At 46.9% G+C, this 24,814-nt stretch overlaps 5 protein-coding genes across 5 annotated transcripts; 2 read left to right on the plus strand and 3 right to left on the minus strand.

Annotated features, from left to right (window-relative positions):
* Positions 1-758: 758 nt before the first annotated feature.
* On the plus strand, positions 759-3,733 carry LOC109427219 (zinc finger protein 708-like). Its single transcript, XM_062860769.1, has 7 exons — positions 759-998; positions 1,067-1,929; positions 2,050-2,490; positions 2,661-2,849; positions 2,920-3,170; positions 3,235-3,332; positions 3,495-3,733. Exons 1-7 carry the CDS (start codon positions 876-878, stop codon positions 3,690-3,692), a joined length of 2,163 nt encoding a protein of 720 aa, XP_062716753.1. The 5' UTR covers positions 759-875; the 3' UTR covers positions 3,693-3,733.
* Positions 3,734-6,179: 2,446 nt separating this feature from the next.
* Positions 6,180-6,887, plus strand: LOC134290444 (uncharacterized). The gene has a single exon (XM_062857590.1). The coding sequence runs from the start codon at positions 6,180-6,182 to the stop codon at positions 6,885-6,887; it is 708 nt and encodes a 235-aa protein (XP_062713574.1).
* Positions 6,888-10,124: 3,237 nt separating this feature from the next.
* LOC115257318 (glypican-6) lies at positions 10,125-17,925 on the minus strand (the record flags this gene model as incomplete). Its single annotated transcript, XM_062860643.1, has 6 exons — positions 10,125-12,474; positions 15,716-15,885; positions 15,949-16,511; positions 16,889-17,155; positions 17,391-17,547; positions 17,612-17,925. Coding segments are annotated over 6 exons (1,869 nt in total), but the record flags the coding sequence as incomplete, so codon positions are not given.
* Positions 17,926-18,901: 976 nt separating this feature from the next.
* LOC134290445 (uncharacterized) lies at positions 18,902-19,873 on the minus strand. Its single transcript, XM_062857591.1, has one exon. It carries the CDS (start codon positions 19,871-19,873, stop codon positions 18,902-18,904), a length of 972 nt encoding a protein of 323 aa, XP_062713575.1.
* Positions 19,874-19,977: 104 nt separating this feature from the next.
* On the minus strand, positions 19,978-24,187 carry LOC134290447 (uncharacterized). The gene is made up of 2 exons (XM_062857592.1): positions 20,073-24,187; positions 19,978-19,996 (listed from the first exon to the last, which is right to left on the minus strand). The coding sequence occupies exons 1-2, from the start codon at positions 24,185-24,187 to the stop codon at positions 19,978-19,980; spliced, it is 4,134 nt and encodes a 1,377-aa protein (XP_062713576.1).
* Positions 24,188-24,814: the final 627 nt, after the last annotated feature.

Raw genomic sequence — 24,814 nt, forward strand, 5'->3', positions numbered from 1 at the left:
TTTTTAATTTAACCATCAAAACAAAAGTATTGAAATCCAATAAAATCACGTTATACTCATAAAAATGAGATCTTTCGATTAGGCTATAGAAAATAGCAATATTTTATTCACTAAACAACCCAATTATTCCCCAAGGAAAATCGCTTCCTCCTCGAAACTTCAAATTTGTTCGAAGATACATATTGCGAATCTTTTCTGAAATCCGCATACCGGCCAACAACTGGTGCGCCGACAGCCCATGCGCCGGGCTGTGCGCCATACAAAATGTAAATAAACAAGTGTCAAAATGGTTCGCGCCAAGAGCTCTATCTCTCTTAGGGTTCGGTTCCATTTTTTGTCTAAAACATTGAACGTCTTTATGTCTGGAAATAATGTACAACAAAGATATTATTGATGATAACAACGCTTTTACTTCATTAAACCACTGATTAATAGTGATTTGGCTAGTGAAAAACTTGGCGCATAGGCAATCGGCGCGCAAATTGTGCGCTGGTGTGCGGATTTGAGTTAATCGTCGCAAAGTGCCCAACACACATTATACCCTGGCGCACAACCTAGAGGTCGAAGAGAAACTTGTCGAAATGCTAAAAATTCTCGAGAAGCTCAATATCTGTTCTGTGATTTTATGTCAAGTGCGGTTTATGCCAAGCGCACCATTTCCATTAAACTGCACGAAACAATACCGTTCCCAGTTTCGCTACATATCTTCATATCTTGTATAAAAATGACATTTTTGATAAATTTTGACACTTGACCACTGTTTGTTTGCATCCTCCCAAAATGACAACAATAACATATGCAGGATAAGAAAATTTTCCGATTTTTGCTGAAAATAAGCGTTTAGTTCCGGTATTTTTTAAGAAAAAGAGGGTAAAATGAGTTTTAAACAGTGTGAAATATGCCTGTCCGATGGCGCCGCGCTTTATTTAGACATTTTCGGAGAAGTGAATTCGACCAGGAATATTTCAACCATCATCGAAAAGCATCTTTGGTTGGAGGTAAGTGATACCGATGGAACTTCATCAAATTCAATTTAATTTTTATTTCTATTTTACTACATCACTAGTTCAAACCATCCGATGAGCAGCAAGTAATATGCAACAGTTGCTGGAACTCATTATATGATTTCAACAACTTTTACGAAACGGTTAAGGAAATCCACAGGAACAAATATGGAGAGCCCCCAGTAGGCAAACAGGAGGTCTTGTTTAGAGGAGACCCTTTTGGGGATGACCATTTCGCTGGCAGTGAGGATGATTCCGGTCAGAAGAAGCAATCGGAGCATTTGGTAGAGGTAAAGGAAGAACCTCCTGAAGAGCCTCGAAACAGCACTGTGGAAATTCTTACCGGAGAGTTGGAAAAGAGCGAACCAGTTTTGGAAAATTCATCAGAAGGTGTCACAACGCGACGATCAGTTCGACTCAAACGTAAATGTGTCTCAAGTCCTACTGAAATAAAGGATGAGTTAGACACGGTAGCTGAAAGATCTAAGCGGCTTAGAACAAGAGCGAATTATAAAGATGACATATGTTCAGAAGATGATAATGCAGGATTTTCTGCTTCGGATGAATCCGATAACGATGATGAAAATTACCAAATTCAACATGATTCCCCGCAAGACCTTGGAGCAAAAAGTTCTAGCGAATCAGAAAACGATCCCAAAACGGATGATTTTGATGTACCGTCCTCGAAAGGGCGCAGAGCAAAACGGAAGAAAGACAGTAAATTATTCGAACACATCGATGAGTTCATCTGCTACGTCTGCCCGGAGAGGGTGGAATTTGAAAGGTTTTATCACGCAACGATGCACTATAAGGAGCACCACAAGGAGCCGGCTTATATCAAATGTAAGGTCTGCGACAAGCGTTGCTACACGCCGGGTAACTTTATCAGTCACGTAGCGGTCCATACGGATCCCGACAAGTACAGGTTAGTGTTGATGATCACAATACAATATTGTTATTTTTGCTGGAGGGAATGTGAGAAAATGATCTCTGGCCCCGCCAGTGATCAAAAGCCTTAGGTAAAAAGTTTTTTGATTCCTTTTAGGTGCCACATATGCGGCAAGCAGAATGACCAGAGGGTTGCCCTTGCCAAGCACATGCGAATCCATCGACGGGAAATGGAGGAAAAGTTGAACATTACCTGTAAGCTGTGTCCGCGGCGTTTCGCAACCGAGAAAAAACGAGACCGACACGAGAAGCACCACAATCGCAAACCGATGGAAAAACCGCCGCGAATTGTAGGTCGCGACGAGGAAATCCTAGAGTTTTACAAACGCATCGTATGTGAAATTTGCGACCAACAGCGAATGGTGGATGTCCGTGTGCCGGATGTGGAATACGACAACATGCAGGATTTGAAGAAGCACATGCGCGAGGCTCACAACGACAAGGGATACCTGAAGTGCCATTTATGCGAGAAAAAGTGTAACATTCGGTCGATGTTGCTGATCCACAAGGACTTCCACGTAAATCCGGAAAACTATAGGTAGGTAAAACTTGAACTAACGTTAATCTTCATATACGTGTGCAATTTATTTTAAAAAATCAAACAGCTTAGAATGAAATCGCTGCAAAAAACAGTGTTAAGTTCGTAAAACAAAAGAATGAGGTGTAGTTATGCAGAAGCGCCGAGAATGTCTATAATCTTATTTTCAGATGCGACATATGCGGTAACGTGTACCAAAATCTTCCAAAGCACAAGGAAGGTGCCCACGCAACCCCTGGCGAGGCGTCATTCTGCTGCGAACACTGTGGCAAGGCTTTGACTAGCGAGAAAAGTTTAAAATCTCACATGGAGAGGAAACATGCCGCCAAGGATGTAACCTGTGATATCTGTAATAAGCCGTGAGTTCATATAGATTTTTATGTAGGTTATTTGTCTTTATACCACCTTTTTCTTCAATCGACGTTGTAGATTCAGTAGAAGCACCTTGGAAAGTCACCGGAGGGTCGTTCACGAAAGTGCCTCGTACATGTGCACGCACTGCCCTCGTATGTTCAAGAGTAAATTCTCGCTCAATCGGCACCAGGAAGAGCACGAGGACAAAGTCCGCGAGCGGGTCAAATGCCAGATTTGTGGTGTCACGTTCAAGCACAAGTACATCCTGACGAAGCACATCGATTCCGTGCATACGACGGAGGCCCCGGTGGCTTGCGATGTCTGTGGTAATTATTTAATACATAATAAGACTTTTAAGGGCATATTTAGTTGAGCTATTTCACATCGTAGGTAAAAAGTTCAAATCTAAACATCATTTATGGAGCCACAAATCGGACACCTGCAACAACCGGCGATTCGATTGCACTATTTGCGGGCGAGTTTTTAAGGTAACAATATCCAAATTTTTCACTCCTTGTACATTCCGTTTTGAACATATAATTTGATTTTGTAGTTGTACTCAATATTACTATGTATTATATTTCATATAGGCATATTTTAAAATCTCACTTGCAAGCAAGGCAAACGTTATATTTATTCTATTCCTTCAGGTGAAGGTACGTCTCACGGAGCACATGACAACCCATACCGGGAAAAGTCTCTATCAGTGCACGTTCTGCCCCATGACGTTCAGCTTTCAGTCGATACTCTACACGCACAGAAAAAAGGCCCACTACGAACAGTGGTTGGAGCTACAGGCAAAACGCGAAGAAGGTGTTAAGTTTAAAGTTCAGGAAGCTCCGGCTTAGCACTACTTTTTATTTTGTGTAACAAAATGGAATTCCGGATATTTATTTGGAATTTTGTTTCAGAAGATATCACCAGCCTTGCTACAATTGTTGACCAATAACTTACACTCGTAATCGTCTAGTTCTCTTCCTTTTACTTGACCACGTTTAGGATGTTGGGCTCCCGTGAAGTGCAAGGAGCATGTGATCAATCCTTCAAATAAAGTTATTTATTATAATAACGTTAATAAAGTTAGTTATTAGAAACTAAGTAATCGTTAAATTGATTTGAATTGTATAGATCGCATTAAGTCATGATAATTTGAAATATACTCTGTCATTAATTGCCCGAACCTTGCCTGAGTAAGACCTACTTTATCAGGTTATGGGCCAAGTATAGTTTCCATAGTAACGGCGTTTGTTAGGAGGAAGAAAATTTTTTTTCTCCACGTAGAACTATATTTTTCAAGAAGTCAATCCCTGCAACGAGGTCGTTGCGATTGGCCGTGAAGTGAATGGTCTCTACAAGATATCCGAGACGAAGAAGCCAATTGCAAATTTGGTCCAGGACGATAGGTACGAGCAGTGGCATCGGCGAATGAGACACCTCTCCGCCGGTGGGATGAAGCAACTGAAGGAGATGGTCACCGGACTGGACTTCGAGGTCCGGGATCCGGCGAGGTGCATACCGTGCATCGAAGGTAAGCATTTTCGTCAACCATTCAAGGCGGAGGATCGCGTACTGGAACTGGTCCACTCGGACTTGTGCGGCCCTATGGAGACCGAGTCGATTGGAGGCAGTCGATACTTTCTGACCTTCATTGACGATGCCAGTCGGAAGACCGTGGTCTACCTTCTGAAGTCGAAGACGGAAGTGCTCGAAGCTTTCGAAGATTACAAGGCCTTTGCGGAGAAGCAAACGGGACAACGGATCAAACGAATAAGGACGGACAACGGCAAAGAGTACGTAAACCGCATTTTTCGAAACTTTTTGCGGAAAGAAGGCATTCAACACGAGACGTCGGCTCCCTACAATCCGGAGCAAAACGAGTTAGCCGAGAGAATGAACCGGACGTTGGTCGAAAGAGCGAGGAGCATGCTATCAGATGCGGATCTGGACAACAAATTTTGGGCAGAAGCAGTAGCGGTTGCATCGCACGTGGTCAACCGATCACCGACAAAGGGACTGTCGGTAACCCCCGAGGAGAAGTTTTCTGGTAAGCAGCCGGACGTGTCCCATCTTCGTATATTCGGAGCCAAAGTAATGGTGCATGTGCCGAAAGAGAAGAGAAAGAAATGGGACAAGAAGTCGGAAGCGTGCATCTTCGTTGGCTACAGTGAAGGCTCCAAGGCGTACAGGGTGTACAACAAGAGAACCAAGAAAGTCTACGTCAGCCGAGATGTGATTTTCCTAGACGAAGGTCAAGCACAGCACAAGACGACGACGAGAGGTGAGCGAGAACCGAATGCGGAAGGAAGCGAACTGGTGATTCAGACCGAGCCAGCCGAAAACGACGATGAAGCCGAGGGCGCCGTTGGCGGCGAGAATCCCCTTGACGAGTCGGTCTACAGCGATGCAGATTCGATCATCGATGAAGAACCCCAACCTTCCGTGCTCCTTCCACAATCAGAGAACCCACAATTGTTGGTAAGGCGCAATGCGAGGGAGCACACTATCCTAGGCAAGTATCGTGATTATATTATGAGCTGCAGCACTTTTCCTGAGATAGTTTCCCAACCCGAACAGATTTCCGATGGAGCGGCGGATGAACCCGACACGTTCCGAGAAGCGGTCACCCGGCATGACAGCGACAAGTGAAAGGAAGCGATGTCGGAGTACGAGGCTCTGGTGGACAACCAAACGTGGGATTTGGTGGAACTGCCGGACGGAAGGAAGCCTCTACGTTGCAAATGGGTCTACAAAGTGAAGACGAACCTGGACGGAACCGTGGAGCGCTACAAAGCCCGCCTGGTCATCAAAGGTTTTTCCCAGGTCAAAGGCATCGACTACAACGAAACGTTTTCGCCCGTAGTGCGGTACGCTACAGTACGGTACCTGATGTCGATGGCAGCCAAGATGAATCTTAAGATCCATTAGCTGGACGCGGTCACGGCATTCCTACAAGGCGATCTAGGTGCGGAGGACATCTATATGGTTCAGCCGGAAGGATTCGTCGATCCGGAATCACCCAGGAAAGTTTGTCGGTTGCGGAAAGCACTCTATCGCCTCAAGCAAGCCAGCAGGGTGTGGAACCAGAAGCTGGACGCCGAGCTGCGACGCATTGGTCTGAAGCGGTCGGCCTACGACACGTGCGTCTACTTCAAGATTGAAGGCGGAATGGTCCTGATTGTGGCCGTCTATGTGGACGACATGTTGGTGTTTTCAAACAACCAGCGTTGGGTGGACACGCTGAAGAAGGAACTGATGACCAAGTTCCGAATGAAGGACCTCGGTTTGGCCAGCAAAATCCTTGGGATGCGAGTGACCACAGAGACGGCAGCCGAGTGATGCTCGATCAAGAGAGCTACATCAACGATCTGTTGCAACGATTCAATGTGGCCGATTGTAATGTGGTTGCGACGCCTGCTGATCCGAACCAGAAGCTGACCAAGGAGATGTGTCCGAACACTAACGAGGAACGGAAGCAGATGGAAAGCGTGCCATACCGAGAGCTAGTGGGAAGTCTGCAATACCTGGCGCAGTCGACAAGACCGGACATTTGTTTCGCGGTCAACATGGTCAGCCAGTTTTGCCAGAATCCAGGCAAGGCGCATTGGACGGCGGCCAAACGGATACTGCGGTATCTCAAAGGTACAAAGGCGATGAAGTTGACCTACTCTAAGGACTCGGAGGAAGCATTTGTCGACTATAGCGACGCCGATGCGGGGAACGACCCCGATACTCGTCGATCGATCACCGGCTACGTGTTCAAGCAAGCTGGTGGTGCGATATCCTGGAGCTGTCGAAAACAGGCCACTGTCGCTCTGTCCACCATGGAGGCGGAATATATGGCTGTTTCGGCGGCAACCCAAGAAGCCATGTGGTGGCGTGGATTACGGGAGGAGCTGCATGGTGTGTCCGAAGCTGTGCAAATCCGTTGCGACAACTTGAGTGCTGTGCATCTAGCGAAGAAGGAGGTCGGATATTCACCGCGCAGCAAGCATATTGATATCCGACATCACTTTGTGCGTGAGAAGCTGGCGCAGAACAGATAGCAGATAGCGGATGCTCTCACTAAGGCGGTTCCAGTAGCGAAACTCGAAGATGCGATGACGACCCTTGGAATTCTATAATTCAAGATTAAGGGGGAATATTAGAAACTAAGTAATCGTTGAATTGATTTGAATTGTATAGATCGCAGTAAGCCATGAGAATTTGAAATATACTCTGTCATTAGTTGCCCGAACCTTGCCTGAGTAAGACCTACTTTATCATAGTGGAGTAATTTGACCCTCGGTTCAACCAATAGTGAGATTCTCTGGTCTTCAACAATCGCGTGCAGCTACCGCGTTCTCGGCCGCCCATGAAATCACCGACACCTGCCTGGTTCCCTGCTGAGTATTGAATATTATCAGCTTAGTGTTCCACGAGCATGTGTGTACGATATAAGCACTAGACTTCGCCCCCAAAATTCTTCTCTAATCGTCGCTGTTTCATACATAAAAATATAATTTGTTTGGAGGTGGCTAAGACTAGTGCTTCACCCTATATCGTGTGGCAGGTACTAACCTACTCAATGTCCAAGGAATTCACAGAAATTCCCATTACGAAAAGTTCCTGGACGTTGATTCGGACGGGAATCGAGCCCGTCACACTCAACATGGTATTGCAATGTTGCAAAGTTGAACAGCAAATTTTGAAGAGCATCACCCTGTTTTAATCCATCCAAGGTGACAAACGAAGTAGACAATACGAATACGAATACCAAATGATAGGGCTCGTATCGTTGAGGATAGAATTGAACGTAGTGAGGCCTACAGTGCGGCTAAACTGGCACTGAATAAAGAGATTAAGGTTGCCAGGCATCCAACACGACCCCATGGGGTGATGCCTACAGAGTAGTCATGGCCAAAACGAAGGGCGCGTCAGCACCCCCAGAACGCTCGCCAGAGATGCTGCAGAAGATTCTGGAAACGCTGTCCCTGCGCCACGATACAAGACCATGGGCTCCCGTTCCCTATAGCCAAACCGGCCATAGCGAGGTAGCCCCGGTGACGAACGACGAAAGACGGCCATCGGGGCTAGCCCTGACATGTTCAGAGTGGCTATGCAGATGTACCTAGACAGAGGCGATTTTCCGGAGTGGCGGAAAAGGCAAAGATTGGTTCTACTGTTCAAACCCGGGAAGCCACCTGGCGACCCGTCGGCATACAGACCTATCTGTCTGCTGGACACCGCCGGAAAACTGTTGGAACGGATAATTCTGTCGAGGCAGATGGTCTACACCGAGAAACCCGATGACTCTGGTCTCTCGGATAACCAGTTTGGCTTCCGGAAGGGTCGCTCGACGGTGGACGCTATTAGGGATGTAACCAAAACGGCCGAGATAGCGCTCCGAAAGAAGCGAACAGGAATCCGCTATTGCGCGGTCGTCACGCTGGACGTTAAGAATTCGTTCAACAGCGTCAGCTGAGCCGCCATCGAGTGCGCAATACACCACCTAGGAGTCCCGGTTAGCCTATGCCGGATATTGGATAGCTACTTCCAGGGTGTTAATCTATGACACCGAGGAAGGCGAGAGGAGCTACAACATCACCGAAGGGGTGCCTCAGGGGTCCATCCTGGGCCCAGTACTATGGAACGCGACGTATGATGGCGTATTGAGGCTCAAACTTCCACCGGGCTTAAAGCTGGTCGGCTTCGCCGATGATATTACCTCCATGGTATACAGCGAGTCGATAGAGGAAGTGGAACTGACAGCAACTCACGCAATTGGCATAGTGGAGGACTGGATTAGGTAGAGACATTTGGCACTCGCGCACCGCAAAACAGAGGTGGTGGTGGTAAATAACCGCAAGTCTGAACTGCAGACAGTGGTCACCACAGGTGGATGCGCGATCAACTCTAAGCGCTCACTGAAACAATTGTGGTCATGATCGACGATAAGCTGAAATTCGGAAGTCACGTAGAATATGCCTGCAAAAGGGCAAGCATGGCGATAATGGTATTGTTGAAGATAATGTCAAATAGCTCGGCAATAGTCTCGAGTAAGCGTAAGCTGCTCGCGGCAGTAGCGGTCTCCCCATACTACGGTATGGCGCCGCTGCATGGTCGAAGGCGCTAGTGGTTAATCGAAACGTGAAGCGACTTAAGAGTAGCCACAGGCTGATGTGCCTTAGGGTGGTGAGCGCATACCGCACGGTCTCAAAGGACGCGGTATGTGTGCTAGCGGGCATGATGCCCATAGCTTTAGTGGTGACAGAGGATGAAGAATGCTTCGAGCGACGCGGCATAAGAGGCGCGAGGCGAATCGCCAGAACCTCGTCTATGCTGAAGTGGCAGAGGGAATGGGATTCCTCCAGCAAGAGTAGGTGGACACACAGGCTCATACCGAGCGTGTCCAAGTGGACGAGCAGGCCCCATGGCGAGGTGAATTTTCACTTGACTCAATTTCTGTCAGGCCATGGCTGCTTTAGGTGGTATCTGCACAGATTCGGACACGCAGGCTCCCCCGCATGTTCGGAGTGTGCAGACTGCAACGAGACCGCGGAGCGGAGCATGTGCTCTTTGAATGTCCACGTTTCGTGGAGCAAAGTTCGAGTATTCAGGAGGTATGCGGTAGAGATATCACGCCTGACAACATTGTTGAAAGGATGTGTACGGGGGCGGACTAGTGGGACTCCGTTACTTCCACGGTTTCTCGAATCGTACTCTAAACTACAGAGAAAATGGCGAGCCGAACAACAGCTAGTTGAGTTGCCCTCCTTCCCCATCCAGGAGCTTGAGTTCAACGGGTAGTCTAAGCACTAGCCAGGATTTCACCACAATTTTGAGGGCAATGTTTACTTTTTGTATGAGAATTTGCGAGGTTATGTTTTTGGTGCAAGCCTCTATCTCGTATCTGTTGCAGATTTTCTCATTCTATAAAAAAAATACAGGGATTGGTCCAAGAGATCCTTCAGGGGATCCTTTAGGAATTTCAGCGGGAATCGTGCAGATGTTTATTCAAGGATTGCACCGGTAGTTTCTTCAAGGTTCCTCATGGAATTCAAACGTTATATTCATGTCATCAATGGTCATGAAAAAGCTCAGACTACAAATTTTGGAGCGCACTGAAAACTTCTTTGTGTCGCTAATATTGACTTCATGATCAAATTTCGGACACGCCGATTCCCACTGCCGCCGCTGGACAAAAATGGCGCAAAATATTGTCGGGGCATAGGTCTGAATGGTGGAAACAGAAACGATGTTAATGTGATGTGATATAATGCACAATTGAAAATTGACATCCATTTTTTTACAAATTGATATTTTTTATTATTTGTTCTTCGTATATATTTCCATATAGTCAATACTCTTCAATTTTTCATTTAATTTTAAATTCAATATTCTACGTTAGGTATCACCATGCCATTTGTGTTTTCACTGATGGACATCAAAGTGTAGAAATGCTGCGGGACAATAGTCTGATCATGCTACTGATTTGTTTTTAGGCGTAAGGTTTTCGCTCCTGTGCTGCACAACGGTGTCGATCCAAATGATTTTCATTTTTTTTTTGCTAATGGTTTTGAGAAAGATTATTGATTGGTTGTGGGTTGTGGTCTGCAGTAGGTGGCGTTTCCACACATTAAATATATAAGGACAATCGTTCACATCTCACCATAAGGAAGGCGGAGACGGCGTTTACTGGGCTTTGTAAGTAGATTTTCTTTTACTGTTTTGTCACAAATACTGTTTCGCTCGGTGTTGCGCATAGAGGTCTATGGCTGGACTGTTGTTGTGATTTTTTTTCTTTTCTGTTTGTGCGCATTACACATTCTATCTTATAATACTAGAAAACCCCTGTATTTCTTACTGACGTGTCACAAGGAAATGAGTTCCAACAACAGAGTTAGTTTCTTTCTGCTTGAAAACTAGATATTATTGCTCATTCTAGATTTGAGATTTTGTTAGCTGGAAGGAGTGCATTTCGCCCCTGCGAGCGTATGCGGCCGCTTTCTTTTGGAGAAATATCTAGCGCTAATTAAACATATTTTACTATATAAATTAAATTACATATATCGTTTTAGATCAGGGGAAAAGAGTTAATAAATATGCCTAACATGTGTTGATCAGTTACTCGTCCCCGTTCACTCCAGTCACGTCTATATTTCCATACACTAGCTAAAAGGTCCTACAAAAGTAATATTTACAAGGATCGTTAACTGTACGTAAAGCGTTACCTAGTGGATCTATGTTGGCAAAGTAAAACATCTAGGGCAGTCACATGGAAGTTGGTTCCAACCGGTAGGCAGTAGAGGGAATCGATATCACGCAGTACCATTTTGATAAAAATGCTCGGTATGCTTTCTGGTGTGGTATGTAACAGATGCCATATATGTGTCGGTGCGTGTTCAGCGAAGGAAGACGGTCTCGTAAACTATTTATAATTTGACTAGAGTGGTAATAAGGCCTAAATATATTAATAATGAAATCGCATATACCCCTTCCTTCGCATCAGTGGAAGAGTAGTGTCAGTGGAGGGACAAATTTAGCAAATGCAATAATTGTATCATTTGACTGACCTGGAATATCTTGAAAATGCCTCGACGTGGCCTTGGATTTTGCGATTCAACATGTTAAACATCTTCATCCTGCAAGATGTCGACGATAGAGTGCAAATCTCCAACTTTCAAAAGTTCAGTACAAACTATGGGTTATTAAGTATTTCACCGTTATGATTGTTCGTCGGTAGATCTATTGCTTCCTTGTCGAAATCAAATGCATCACAATCTTATTCTTCTAAATTAAGTAGCTATGGAAAGGAAGGCTTTAGCATTTGCTTAATATGACTACTAACACATACATAAGATAAACGACAAAGGATACAGATGTGCATCTCGGTACTGCAGTTACTGAAATCATGAAATTTATAAAAAACTTTTTCAGAAGATTTGTTACGTACATTGGGATTGACTGGAAATGCATCGCGTTCGACTGCCTTAAAACCAAATCTCATCACATTGAATCTTGTTTGTTTTTGTGTACAGCAACAAACACATGTTGTATTGGAAAATTAAAAAAGAGGCTACCTATAAATATATATTCACATCTGTTCTTCTGGACATGCGCATTCGCATGGCAGAACTAGAATCTCACATTCCGCCTATCATACAAAAAATCGTTCTCGGATGGTCGGTATAAGTTAAAAAGAGAACCAATAAGGTTACAAATATACACAATACACAGCTACTTATTGATCAAATCACAGCAAATCGGCGAAGAGTCCGCCGAACCACGCAATCACCAGGGGCAGGAAGAACTGCAGCAGCGCTCGCGTAATGGACATTTCTGGAGTTCGCGAGGTGGCACCACTGCCGGCGGTAGACGATGTGCCTCCGCTACTGCTGCTACTGCCGCCACCCTCCACCGAGGGAACAGTTTTGTGACCGGTGTGGTCAAATTCGTTAATGCCACCACTGCTGGTGCTACCGGCACCGCTGGTATCACTTTTCGACACTACGCCCCCAATCGGATAGTCGGGCATGTCCGGCCGATGGGGGTGGCGTTCCTCCACCTCCCAGGGACCCAAACCGGAGCCGGCGTCGTCGTCTTCGTCGAATCCACTTCCGCCGCCGGACCCACTGCCGTAGTAGTTGTCTTCTGCAAGAAACAATGGATGAATGGCAAAGGTTAGCTGAACAGTCGTTAAGCTGAAGAAAATGAAAGATTTTAACTTATAATTGATGCCTGGTGTATTTTCAGGCGCAGCTTCTCTTGTACATGACAGGAGGGACACCCAATACACCGCGCTGCATAAAAAACTGGTACGATTGATAGCGAATACGTAAGTACTTTAAAATGTGATAAACGATCATTGAAGTTGAAGACGGGAACAATTAAACATTACATGGCGACCGTGACCGTGAACGTAACACTAGTATAACATACAGACTTTATTTTGACCAGTTATCTTACCATACTGGCCTTCTTAATAGCGCTAATGATGGGGTCATTTAAGAGGCGCTGCATAAAATGCGACTCTACTAAATACCTATGGAGGCTTCGTGTGGTCGCCAAAGTAAATCCGCCGTGAGCAAAACCTACTTGGGTTTGACGGTGACGAGCTGGTGCGTGTGACCATGCCTAGCCGAGTCCACCCTAGAAATGGGAGACCACCAGCTTACTCCTGGACTCAAGCGATTGAGGACCTGCGCCGCTGCTGCCTACGAGCTAAGCGGCGAATGCACCGAGCACGATCTAAGGAAGAGCGAAACGAACGGCGGGTGGTGTTCGCCGCTGTAAAAGCCGCGCTGAAGACCGAGATAAGGGCAAGCAAAAAGGCCTGCTTTGAGGGTCTCTGTCAGAGTGCCACTGCGAATCCGTGGGGTGATGCCTACAGGATCGTGATGGTCAAGACGAGAGGTGTAATGGCTCCTACAGAGCAATCTCCAGAGATGTTGGAGGGAATCATCGAGAGGCTTTTTCTGCGTCATGATCCTAGTCTTTGGCCTCCTTCCGTAGGACAGCCGGCACTGGGGCTGAGGAGAGGGTCACAGATGTGGAACTTATGGGTATAGCAAAATCCCTTAGCGTAGGTAAGCCCCTGGTGCGGACGGAGCTTCGAACCTGGCCTTAAAAGTAACTATTACAGAGGCTCACGAGATGTTCACGTCTGCTATGCAGAAATGCCTGGACGAGGGATTTTTTTCCAGAAACATGGAAGAGGCAGAGCCTGGTTCTATTGCCAAATCCCATCGGCATATAAACCAATATGCTTGATCGACACGGCGAGGAAGGTGCTCGAGAAGATCATCCTCAATAGAATGTTGAGGTACACCGAGGGTGTAAATGGTCTCTCGAGTAGCCAGTACGGCTTCCGAAAGAGGGTCGACCGTGGACGCTGTCCTGTCGGTTACAAAAACCGCCGGGATAGCGCTCCAGCGTAAGAGAAGGGGGGCCGGCTATCACCGATGCGCTCTGCGTCTGGGGATACCCTGGTATCTATACAAGATTCTCGGAAGTTACTTCTACAATCGAGTATGTACTAGTTTACGACACAGAGGTGGATCGGAAGTGCTTTCACATAACCTCAGGAGTCCCGCGCCGACGATAAGCTTACCTTCAGTTGCCACGTTGATTGCGCCTGTAAAAAAGCCTCCACAGCTATAGTGGTATTGTCCCGAATGATATCCAATAGCTTTGCGGTGTACTACAGTAAGCGCAAGCTTCTGGCTAGTGTCGCTACCAAAAGCTACCGTAATAAGCTGGAAAGTACTTATCGGCTGATGTACCTGAGGGTTCCGAGCGCTTACCGTACCGTGTTACACGACGCGCTCTGCGTCATAACTGGTATGGTGTCTATCGGCATCCTTGTAAGGGAGGACATAAGAGTGATTCGAAATGTGCGGCACAAGAGGCATACGCAGGACTTTCAGGATGGCCTCTATGTTCAAATGGCAGCATGCGTAGGACAGTTCCACCAAAGGAAGGTGGACCCATAGGTTGATTCCGAGGTTAGATAGTTGGATTAACAGGCCCTATGGGGAAGTAACATTCTACCTGACACAGGTCCTACCAGACCATGGCTGTTTCCTACAGTATCTGCACCGTTTAGTTCCTGCGGGTTGTCCCGAATGTCCGGTTTGTTCTGGTCACGACGAAACACGTTTTGAAACACAATGCGTGACCACATGTCATCATGCCATCATGCAGGAAGGGCAGCACTCCGGATAATCTTGTCCAGAGGATGTGTAGAGATGAGTTTGGCTGGAATGGCGTTTCAACGGCTATCACCCACATCGTCTTGGAGTTACAGAGGAGGTGGCGCGTGGACTCGGAGAATGGCTAGTTCAGATGCGGTACAAGAAAAGGGTACAGGGGTTCGGAGTCAGCTTCGTAGGTCATACCGATGCCCTTCGGTCGAAATCGGCCCTTACAGCGATTAAGTGGCCGCGGAGAGAGCATCCTGGTTGCGGTGCTGTCATGGCGTCGGTCTACTGGGTTGGATCCGAGCCCGCGGTTGGAAAGGGGTCCCCGGTAAGGGCCGAGGCAGGGGGAGGCCCTACTGTCAGCAACCTTCTGGTGCAGCTGATAGAGTCTGAAAGGTAGTGATACCCACGCATTCAGCAGGTTAGATCTGGTTGCACGTAGGCATCAGTTCTTGATGTTTAAAACAGTTGGGCACGAGCGTGGGGTTGGCCCTGCCCGCCTTCCAAGGACAAAGGGAGTGGTGTGGACCGCTCCGGAAACTGACTAAGCGCCAGCATGCTATCGTTATGGACTGTCCAAAGCGAGTCATCGATGTTCTTTGCTGTAGGCTACACAGCTAACCTCGAGGGTGCGATGTGCGCTAGCCCCTCTCTGAAGCAATGCCTTCTTGGTGGTTCTGGAGAGACGAAGGGTTTGGCGGCCCTGGGAATGTTCTTTAGTGTGTCGAGGAGAGAGTGGCCCAGGCTTTTACTTTTGTTGTGGAAGACGGCCTACCCCACACTACCCGGACCTTCCTGTCTGTCTGTTGAACAGATTCCACTCCCCATGGTTTAGAAGAAAAAAAGGTAAAAGAGACCCTATGTGCAAGGGCTCCCCAATCTGGAGGCGGAGAAAGCCCTTGGCAGGGGAATTCAGGTGAGGGCTCTTTCCGCTGAGGTGACTCTCCAGTGTAAAAACCTGGATGAGATCGCAAACGCGGATGGTTTAGAGATGACCACCTCGGTCGGTCGGCTGCGGCTAGATTCGTTAGGGACACAGGTGGCCATGATTCGGCTACCGGTGGCGGACGCTAAGATGTTCATGAGAATTGGGAAGTTGGGTTTGGTCGAGCATTATTCTCCAGCCTGAGGCATGCATCACGTGTTTTTAAAACAAGTTTTAAATACAATACAAAATAACAAAACAAACTCACCTTGATCCGTCCACTCGACGTCGTGCCCATTGTAGGCATTCCTCAGTTGGCTGATGGCCGTGCGTAGCGTAAACAACTGCTGCTGCACAATAGCGCTTTGCCTGTTGCTGGCCGACCGATTCGGAAATTCGGCATTTTTCTCCGACTCGGAAGCAATCCCATGCAGATATCTAAGCAGAGAAGTAATTATTAAGTATGATACTAAGTCTAGGTACAACTTTAGAGGGGCTTACCGGTCAACGGTGTGTCCGTTCCAGCAGTTACTTTCGCTACTGGGCGATGCAGCGACTTCCTCGTTGCTGCACAGCATGTACGGCAAATTGGACCAAAACCGTTTGGAGTCCTTCACCCGCTGGCGGATATCCTTGACGAGCCTGTCGATCGGTTCCCGATTGCTATCCTCGTCGTCCGTTTGCTTCCGGTTGTTTTTCCTCTTGTTGGTACTGCGGTTCGAGTTGGCGGCATTGTTGCTCGGCGCCTGGTGATGACTAGGTGGACTATTGTTGTTGGTAAACTGGATTTCTCCGTTGGAAAACTGAACCGGTTCGTACTTCAGTTCCCGACTGGACGAATCCTGAGCGGACCGTTTCGTTAGTTGCCTTTCGCTGGGGGCAGTTTCGTCGTCAAAGATGAAAATATCGCTGTCGTCTTCTTTAATTTCGCTTCGCAGATCTCGTCGGTTTCTAATCAGCTCTGGTTCGACCAGTGGCACTAGATTCGTTGATCTCCTTCGGCGACCGAGGGCTGGCTTGCCACAGCCCTGGAATACGCGGTTGGAAATGTCTTGGCCGGTTTCCTGTGTGAATTTTATCAAAGAGACACCAGATATGAAGATATGATTTATCAAGTATAACATGGGTCTTTAAAGATATAAATATGAAAAATTTTCTCAAAGACTTATGAACGTTGAAACTGTTGGTATTGACATGCAATGTGATTTGAATAAATGTGTTGCATTTTTTCTCGAAAAAGGAACTGCTATAAATTATGCCGATTTTAGAAGAAACTCTTCAAAATGGGTAAGAATGGGTAAGAATTGCTTTATAAATTCAAATCAGAAATTCTACTTGATGTAATTTTCCTTAGAAATTCCTTAAAAGCCATTATAAATTCTTTTCATAAAATCCTAAAAAGTGTCTTCTACCCCATTAGTCAACTAAAAATATTACAAACCTGAAAATTCATTATGGCCTCGGAGATTTTGATGTTGATCGGTTCGACGACCATCACGATGTTGAACGGACCCAGCAGCCGGTCGGACACCCGCTCCATCGTGGCCACGAACGAGTCCCACTCGGCGTCCAGTTCCAGATAGTTCTGCAGACAGCCCTTCATCACGTTCACGCAGTAGGACGAGCAGGGCTTCTCCAGAAACCCCGCGCAAGTATTACATGTGCTCATTTTTGTCAACGCTGCCGTGCACTCAGCTGTTAACCGTACCTGCGGGCAACGTACACAGAGAAGAAACGAGGAAATGCAAATATAAGATGCCGCTTTTTATTTGCTTTCACAGATAGACAGTGAGCGCTTTTGATGCTTAAATAATATCGTCAGCTTTTCGAGGGAAGAACATAATTTAACACGCTCACCGTAAGAGCAATTACACATACAATTTCTGTTTGCCCTCGGGGGATGGATGGAGGGGAACCATAGAAGAGAAGCAGTAACTACTTACATTGCCCATATTCTTGGCTACTTCGGCAGCTGAGTTGAGCGCTTGGGCAAAGGTACGTGTCGCCACGAAGGACCGTTTGATCTGCACCGAGAGCTTATCGGGCACATCGCCGAATGGTTTCAGTTCTTTCATGTGCTCACTGACGCATCCCAGGTATCTAGAAGGTTTCCGAAAACAATTAGAACAATTCAAAAAAACAGGCCGCGAGTCGGCAAACGCACTTTGTGTTGAACGAATACTGCGAGTTTAGGACGGTGAACATCTTTTGGTACAGCACGTTGAAGAATGAATCCATCGCCTCTCCGAGGTCCACCTTGCCGTTGGCGTAATACCGCTCCAACTCGGTAAACAGGTCGGCAAAAACGTACGCGTTCTGTTCGTAGATCGTTCCGTAAGTTCTTTTGAACATTGCGTGGAACTCAGCCTTGGATTCGGTGAGCAGTTGTTTGAAGAAGTCTGTAAAGGAAGAAAGAGAAATAATAATGTTAAATAGTGTCCTACTGTATGAACTGGAACTAGATTTGGGATTTATAATTCATGGTTTATGACTAGCGGAATTTCTTACGAGAATTTTCAAAGTTTTCTAGAATAAATTTTTGAAGCAATGTGGCATTCATAGATAGCTAATACTACTGGCATACATACGTGGAAGCAAACATTTGGTATAAAAAAACATAAAAGTTACTTGTCTTAGTGATTTGATATAAAACGGATATATGGCATAATTGGAATATTCTTCTTCTTCTTTTTTTATGGCTCTACGACATCACTTGGCCTGCCTCACTTTAACTTAGTGTTTTTTGAGCACTTCCACACAGTTATTAATTGAAGGGCTTTCTTTGCCTGCCATTGCATGAATTTGTATATTGTGAGGCAAGCACAATGTACACTATGCCCAGAAAGTTGAGAAAATTTTCCCGACTGGAACGGGAATCGAACCCGCCGTCTCCGGATTGACGTTCAATGCCTTAATTACTAGGCTAACTGGAGACCAACTGGAGATCAACAATTCGCCAATTGTTGAACACTTTGCAAATGTGGAATAGTTTATTAAAGGACGTTAAACCGTAGTGTGGCCGGCAAAACTACACCAGTAGAATGTCGGCAGGGTACCTACGAAATTAAAATGTAATTCTCAATCTATTTAAGAACTCTTTGGACTCATTCATTTCAGAAACACAAATATCCCCTTAGAAGCCCTATAAAGCTCCTAAAACCACTCAGGAACCCCATGAAACATCCTTAAACACCTTGAAAGGCTTCTGTGCTGTTCGGAGGAAAAAATGGACTGTATCGGGACAAGTCAAAACTCGCGTCTGCTCTTGGAACAGTCAAACTTAGAACTAACTTTATTCAGCAACGTTACAATAGTATTGGTATGGAAAAGTATGGTTGAACCATGGTATGTTTTCTCTACTGATGGTTGTCCTGATGGATGGATCGTGTTGCCAGGTGTAACATCCACCCGCGCCTTGAAATGTTGCATTTCGAAACCAAAGACTAGACTTATATCAATCGGTCTCCGCGTCCAATGGTAGTAGGCAAATTTTCTTCACCGCTCTTGTCGTTGTTGTCCCATTCGGTAGCAGCAGGCCAACCACACGTGTGTGGCCGTCCCTTCCTGGAATCAGCTCGGTTATGCGAGCCAACATCCATTGAAGTGGTGGAACGTTCTCGTCAACGATCAGCACTAATGCACCGACCTTGAATCGGATGACCTTGAAATCCTTCTGGCGCTGTTGCAGTTCATGGAGATAGTGGGTCATCCAGAGTTTCCAGAATTTCTGTTTTAGATCTTGTAGAAACTGCCACTTCGAGAGTCGACCAGCAGGGATCTCCTCATATGAGGGTTCGGGAATCGCTTGAAACTCTCGGCCGATTAAAAAATGGGCGGGAGTTATAGCCCGGACATCGCTTGGGTCGTCCGAGACTGGAATTAACGGCCGGGAGTTTAAAATGCCTTCTATCTGCGCAAGCACAGTGGATAATTGTTCATACGAAAGATTGTGCTCGGCTAGGATTCTCTTCAGGTGTAGTTTAACAGATTTGACCCCCGCTTCCCAAATCCCGCCGAAATGGGGACTTCGGGGCGGGATAAAGGACCACTTAATTCCTCGCTGTGTGCAGAATGCTTCCAAACCTTGTTGGTGTTGCTCGTTCCGAAATAGTTCGGCAAGACGCTGCAGCTCGTTGTTCGCGCCCTCAAAGTTGGTTGCATTGTCCGAATAGAGGTGCTCTACCAGACCTCGGCGGCTCACAAAGCGTTGGAGGGCTCCAAGAAAGGCTTCGGATGTGAGGTCGGATACGACTTCAAGATGAAGTGCACGGGTTGACATGCACACAAACACACAGACGTAGCCCTTCATTACCTGTGCGTTCCGTATCTTGTGATTCGCACGGATCTTGAAGGGGCCAGCAAAATCCAGACCGGTACGATTGAATGGAAACGTTGGCTGTACTCGATAATCGGGTAGATCACCCATCAGTTGGGTAGATTTAGTCGGTTTCAAACGATAGCAGGGAATGCATCGGTGTATGACCTTCCGGATGATATTCTTCGCTCGTAGAGGCCAATATCGCTGTCTAACTATGGCCAGTAGACCACGCTGTCCGATGTGCAGGTTGCTCAGATGCAGGAATCGAATCAAAGTCAAAGTCAAAGGATGTTTTTCTGGTAGTAACGCTTGATGCTTGTAGTCGTACGGCAATTCGGCATTCATCAAGCGACCACCGACTCGAAGCACGCCATCAGTCGGATCGATGAAAGGGTACAAGTTTCCGAACGGTTGATTCGATTTGGGTTTCTCCATTCGCAGCAGTTTTAGTTCTTCCGCAAAGCCTTCAACTTGCACAAGTCGCACAATCAACGTAGACGACCGCGTCATTTCATCCGTCGTCAGCAGTCCTTTCGTTAGCTTCTTTCTTCGACTTCGTATGTAATCACAAAAACGCACAACATACGCCATCGCGCGCTGTATGATGGGATAACGGCTCACGTTGTAGAATATCGCCAGGCGTTCTCCTTTCACCGCCGCTACTAACACTATCTTCTTCACTTCAGGTATTTCTTCGTCCGCCATGGGAGGCGGCTCAGCAAGGACCGGATCACCTTCACGCAGCATCCGTGGACCAGTCCACCATAGCGAAAGAGACTGCAAATTCTTCGGTGAAATTCCCCGGGATATGCAGTCAGCGGGGTTCTCCTTCGACGTGATGTACTTCCAGTCAAATTCCGCCGTCAAATCTTGGATTTCTCGAACTCGATTTCCAACGTATGCCGCCAGCTCGTCGGGCGACTTTTGAATCCAGCATAGAACAATTTGGGAGTCACTCCACAAAGTTACACTGTTAAAACTGATCTCGAACGCTGCTAGTATCTTTGCTGTCAGCCGTGCAAGCAGCACTGCCGCCAGTAGCTCTGCTCGAGGCGTGGTGATCTGCTTCTGCTTATCTCGTTTCCTTGGCAGTATTCTCGACTTACTACACACTAACTTCATCTCTGCTGTACCGCCGGTATGCTTTAGCCTGGCGTAGATGCAGGCGCCGTATGCTAGATCCGACGCATCTGCAAATCCGTGAAGCTCTATACCACAGATTCCTTCATTTGAGATCCATCGCGGAATTTGCACACTGTTCAAACTGCGCAACTGCTGATAGTAGTCCATCCAAAGAAGCGCCATCTCTTCGGGAACCGGTTGGTCCCACTCCAAGTTCAGCGACCACAATTCACGTAGAATCAGCTTCGCTGCGGTTACCACCGGGCCAATGAAGCCCAACGGATCGAAAATCTTCGCAATTTGGCTCAGGATCGTTCGTTTTGTATGAACAGCGTTTCCATCGATCAGATGAGCCGGCAGTACGATTGTGAACATATCATTCACCGGATTCCAGGCCACGCCTAGTGTCTTCATGGTAACGTTGATGCTGGGGTCCTCGATTTCAACGCCATGTTCTCGCTGCGTTTCAGGAATGTCCGCCAAAAGTTCTTGGCAGTTGGAAGCAAACTTGTGTACGCTGAAACATCCTTTCTCCAAGAGGTCGACAATCTGATTCTTTAACTCGATCGCTTCAGGCAGGGTGTTGGCTCCTACCAACGCATCGTCGATATAGCATGATTTCCTAATCGCATTGGCCGCCAGCGGATACCGGACACCCTCATCTTCAGCCAACTGACGAAGAGACATCGTAGCCAAGAACGGAGATGACGCTAACCCGTACGTGACTGTTTGCAAGTCGTAGGTCCTTAACGGTTCATTTTGAGATTGTCTCCAGAGGATTCTCTGGTAGCTCCGATCGTCTTCATGAACAGCTATTTGCCTGTACATTTTTGGAATGTCGGCTGTAAAGGCAAATTGATAGGTCCGGAAATTCAGGAGAATCGAAATCAAGTCGGTTTGTACGGTTGGTCCGATCATCTGCGTTTGATTGATGGACACTCCTGTATCGGACGTAGCAGACCCATCGAAAACCACACGCAGTTTCGTGGATGTACTGGTGGGCTTCAGGACATAATGATGCGGTAGATAGAAAGCGTGCAGATCATCGGGATTCGGATTCTCGACCATGTGACCGAGCGCTTCGTATTCTTTCAGAAACATGTTGTACTGCATCTTCAGCTCCGGAACTCTATCTAAACGTTTTTCCAAACCGTAGAACCGCTTCTCAGCCATACGCTTGGAGTCTCCTAACTGATTCTTCTTCTCGTTGAATGGCAGGCGTACCAAGTACCTACCCTCCGTGGTTCGTTCATGTGTATCTTCGAAGTGTTGGACACATTCCTCTTCAACAGTTGAACGTGACGATTCGACGTTTCCAAATGACTCGATTTCCCAAAATCTTCGCACCAATGCATCAACCGTTTCATCGGACGCAGTTGAACAGAACGAGTGGACTACTTGGGAATCTTCGGTCGGGGCTGGACCGCTTAGTACCCAACCAAATTGTGTTTCCTGCAGTATGGCAGCACTTCTTGGTAGCTGGATTCTGCCGGACATCAGCATGTCGTAGAACACATCCGCTCCCAACAACATGTTCACCTTATCGGGTACGTGGAATCCGGGATCAGCCAACGAAACGCCATTCGGGATGGCCAGCGCAGACATATCCACCTTACTAGTTGGTAGGACTCCGGTGATTTTAGGCACCACTAGCAGCTCAAGGCAGACAGTATAATCAGTAACACGCGATTTCACTTGGGTGTGAATCTTCAGACGCACCTTGGTCTGGGTGTCGTTCAGGCAACTGATGTTGATGTTGGCGGTTTCCTTCTTCAGTGCCAAAAGGTTTGCGAATTGCTCCGTCACGAAGCTCGTATGCGACCCGGAGTCGAGTAGCACCCTGCATGGATACTGCTGACCCGCCTTTCCAATAACCAGAACTACAGCGGTAGAGAGCAGAATCTGTTTTCCGAGATTCTTCGGTTGCACGCAGAAGTTGGATCGCTTTTCTTCTTCATCAGGGACAGCTGTTGGCTCGCTCTTGGTTGGTTGTTCAGGAATCTTCTTCGCAGGCTCGGGCTTCTCTGCAGACGTTGGTGAGGTTACGGATTTCTTTGTACCATCATCTTCGGGATGTAGGATTGTGTGGTGGGATTTCCGACATTTCTTGCACGTATGCTTCGATGTGCAATTGATGGTTCTGTGCCCCTTCTGGAGGCAATTGAAGCAGGCTCCGAGGCGTCGCAGTACATTGTACTTATCAGACAAGACTGCATTCTTGAACGAATCACATCTCCACAACTCATGGGACTCCGAGCATTGTGGACACTTATCAGGAGTTGCAACTAGGGTACTCGTCTTCCCCTTAACATCCTGCACGTTCCGCATGGGTTTCTGGCTTTTGAATACTTGCTTCACGATAGGCTGGATCTTTTCCAATACCTTACATCTCTCCCGCAGAAACTCAAGAGTGTCGTCGTAGCATGGCAAATCGTCGTCCACGTGATTCAATTCCCAGGCCTTCCGAGTTTCCGAATCTAGTTTTGATGCGATGCGGTTGATCAACATGCATTCTCCCAATCCCTCTACAGGAAGACCGAGGTCCTTGAGAGCGTCGACGTTTTTTGTGCATGTGTCAATGAGCTTTCGGAGATCTGTGGCGTTTTCGTTCGTTAGTTTTGGGAGGTTGAAGAGAGAATCAATGTGTTTATCGATTATGAGCCTTTTGTCCTCGAATCGTTCAATCAACATCTTCCAAGCTGCGTCATAATCATTATTGTTGATTATTTCCTGGTCAATAATGCCAGCGGCTTTACCCACTAGCGAGTTTCGAAGATGGTACAGCTTTATAGCTGGAGATTCTGTGCTGTACCGGCTCATGATCGTCTCGAACATCGACCGAAAAGCGAACCAATTTTCATAGGTCCCGTCAAACGTCGGTAATGGAACCTTCAGCGGGGGTAGATGAGGTGCAACGTCTGCTACGGTGTTCGGTATTGGCTGAACAGCCGGCACAGTGCGTGCGGCGTCGTCCTCTTTCTTGACGTGGTCATCGATCAATTTAGAAATAAAAATGAACAACTCACCGTATTGCTGCTCAAACGTGACGTACGCTACCTCTGCCTCCTCTCGTACCTCGTCATCAACGTCCGCTTCGAAGACACGCTGGTGTAGCTGATTGTATTCCGCCAAGGTACTCTCGACGGTTTTCAGCTGGAGCTGCAAGAACTGCTTACAGTGGAGGTTCGGATTTGGAGCTTCTTGGCTCGTATCCAAACTGGCACGCACTCGCATTAACTTGCTTCTTACCGACTGCAGTCGGATCTTCATCACTTTCAATTCTTCCGTTGTTTTCTTCATCGTTTTTTTTGCTTTTTTCTTCGCTTTTTGTTCACTCACTGACAGGGTTTCTTCTTGCAAATCCAACCGGCGTGGACCTGCCCTAGTTTTCTTCGACATGGGTGTTTCGACCGACATATAGTTTCGCAACTTCTAGCAACTCAGTGCTGTCACACTTCTTTTTTATCCGTAAGTCACTCGCGTACGGCACATCTACAATCACAGTACCGCCGTGCCGCAGTACCGACACATTCACGTACGACGAACGCAATCCATAAGCGCAATGTGGAATTTGTTTCCATACGACACATCACAAACACTACTGCAACGGCTCATATCCGTCGGCAACAATTCCCTCGATCATCGCACACATACACTTTGCCTCTATTTCCGTTGCAATCACTTTGCCATACAATGGCCGTAGTCCACACAATCGCAGTGCAGATTCAGTACCGATTTTGATCCTCGCTGAGGATCTCACAAGGAATTAGCTCCGCCGTGCGCGTCGATCTACTTCAACCACAAATCTTCTCGTTAGATTTTCTCGCATTCGGCCACAATCGGTGACGTCATCCCATCGAGCGAGCGGCACAGCAAAGCACACTTCTTCGTTCTCGAATTCCGCCCTTCGGGGCTTCCTCTACATGA

This window comes from Aedes albopictus, chromosome 3 (genome assembly GCF_035046485.1).
Source record: "Aedes albopictus strain Foshan chromosome 3, AalbF5, whole genome shotgun sequence".
NCBI lineage: Eukaryota > Metazoa > Arthropoda > Insecta > Diptera > Culicidae > Aedes > Aedes albopictus.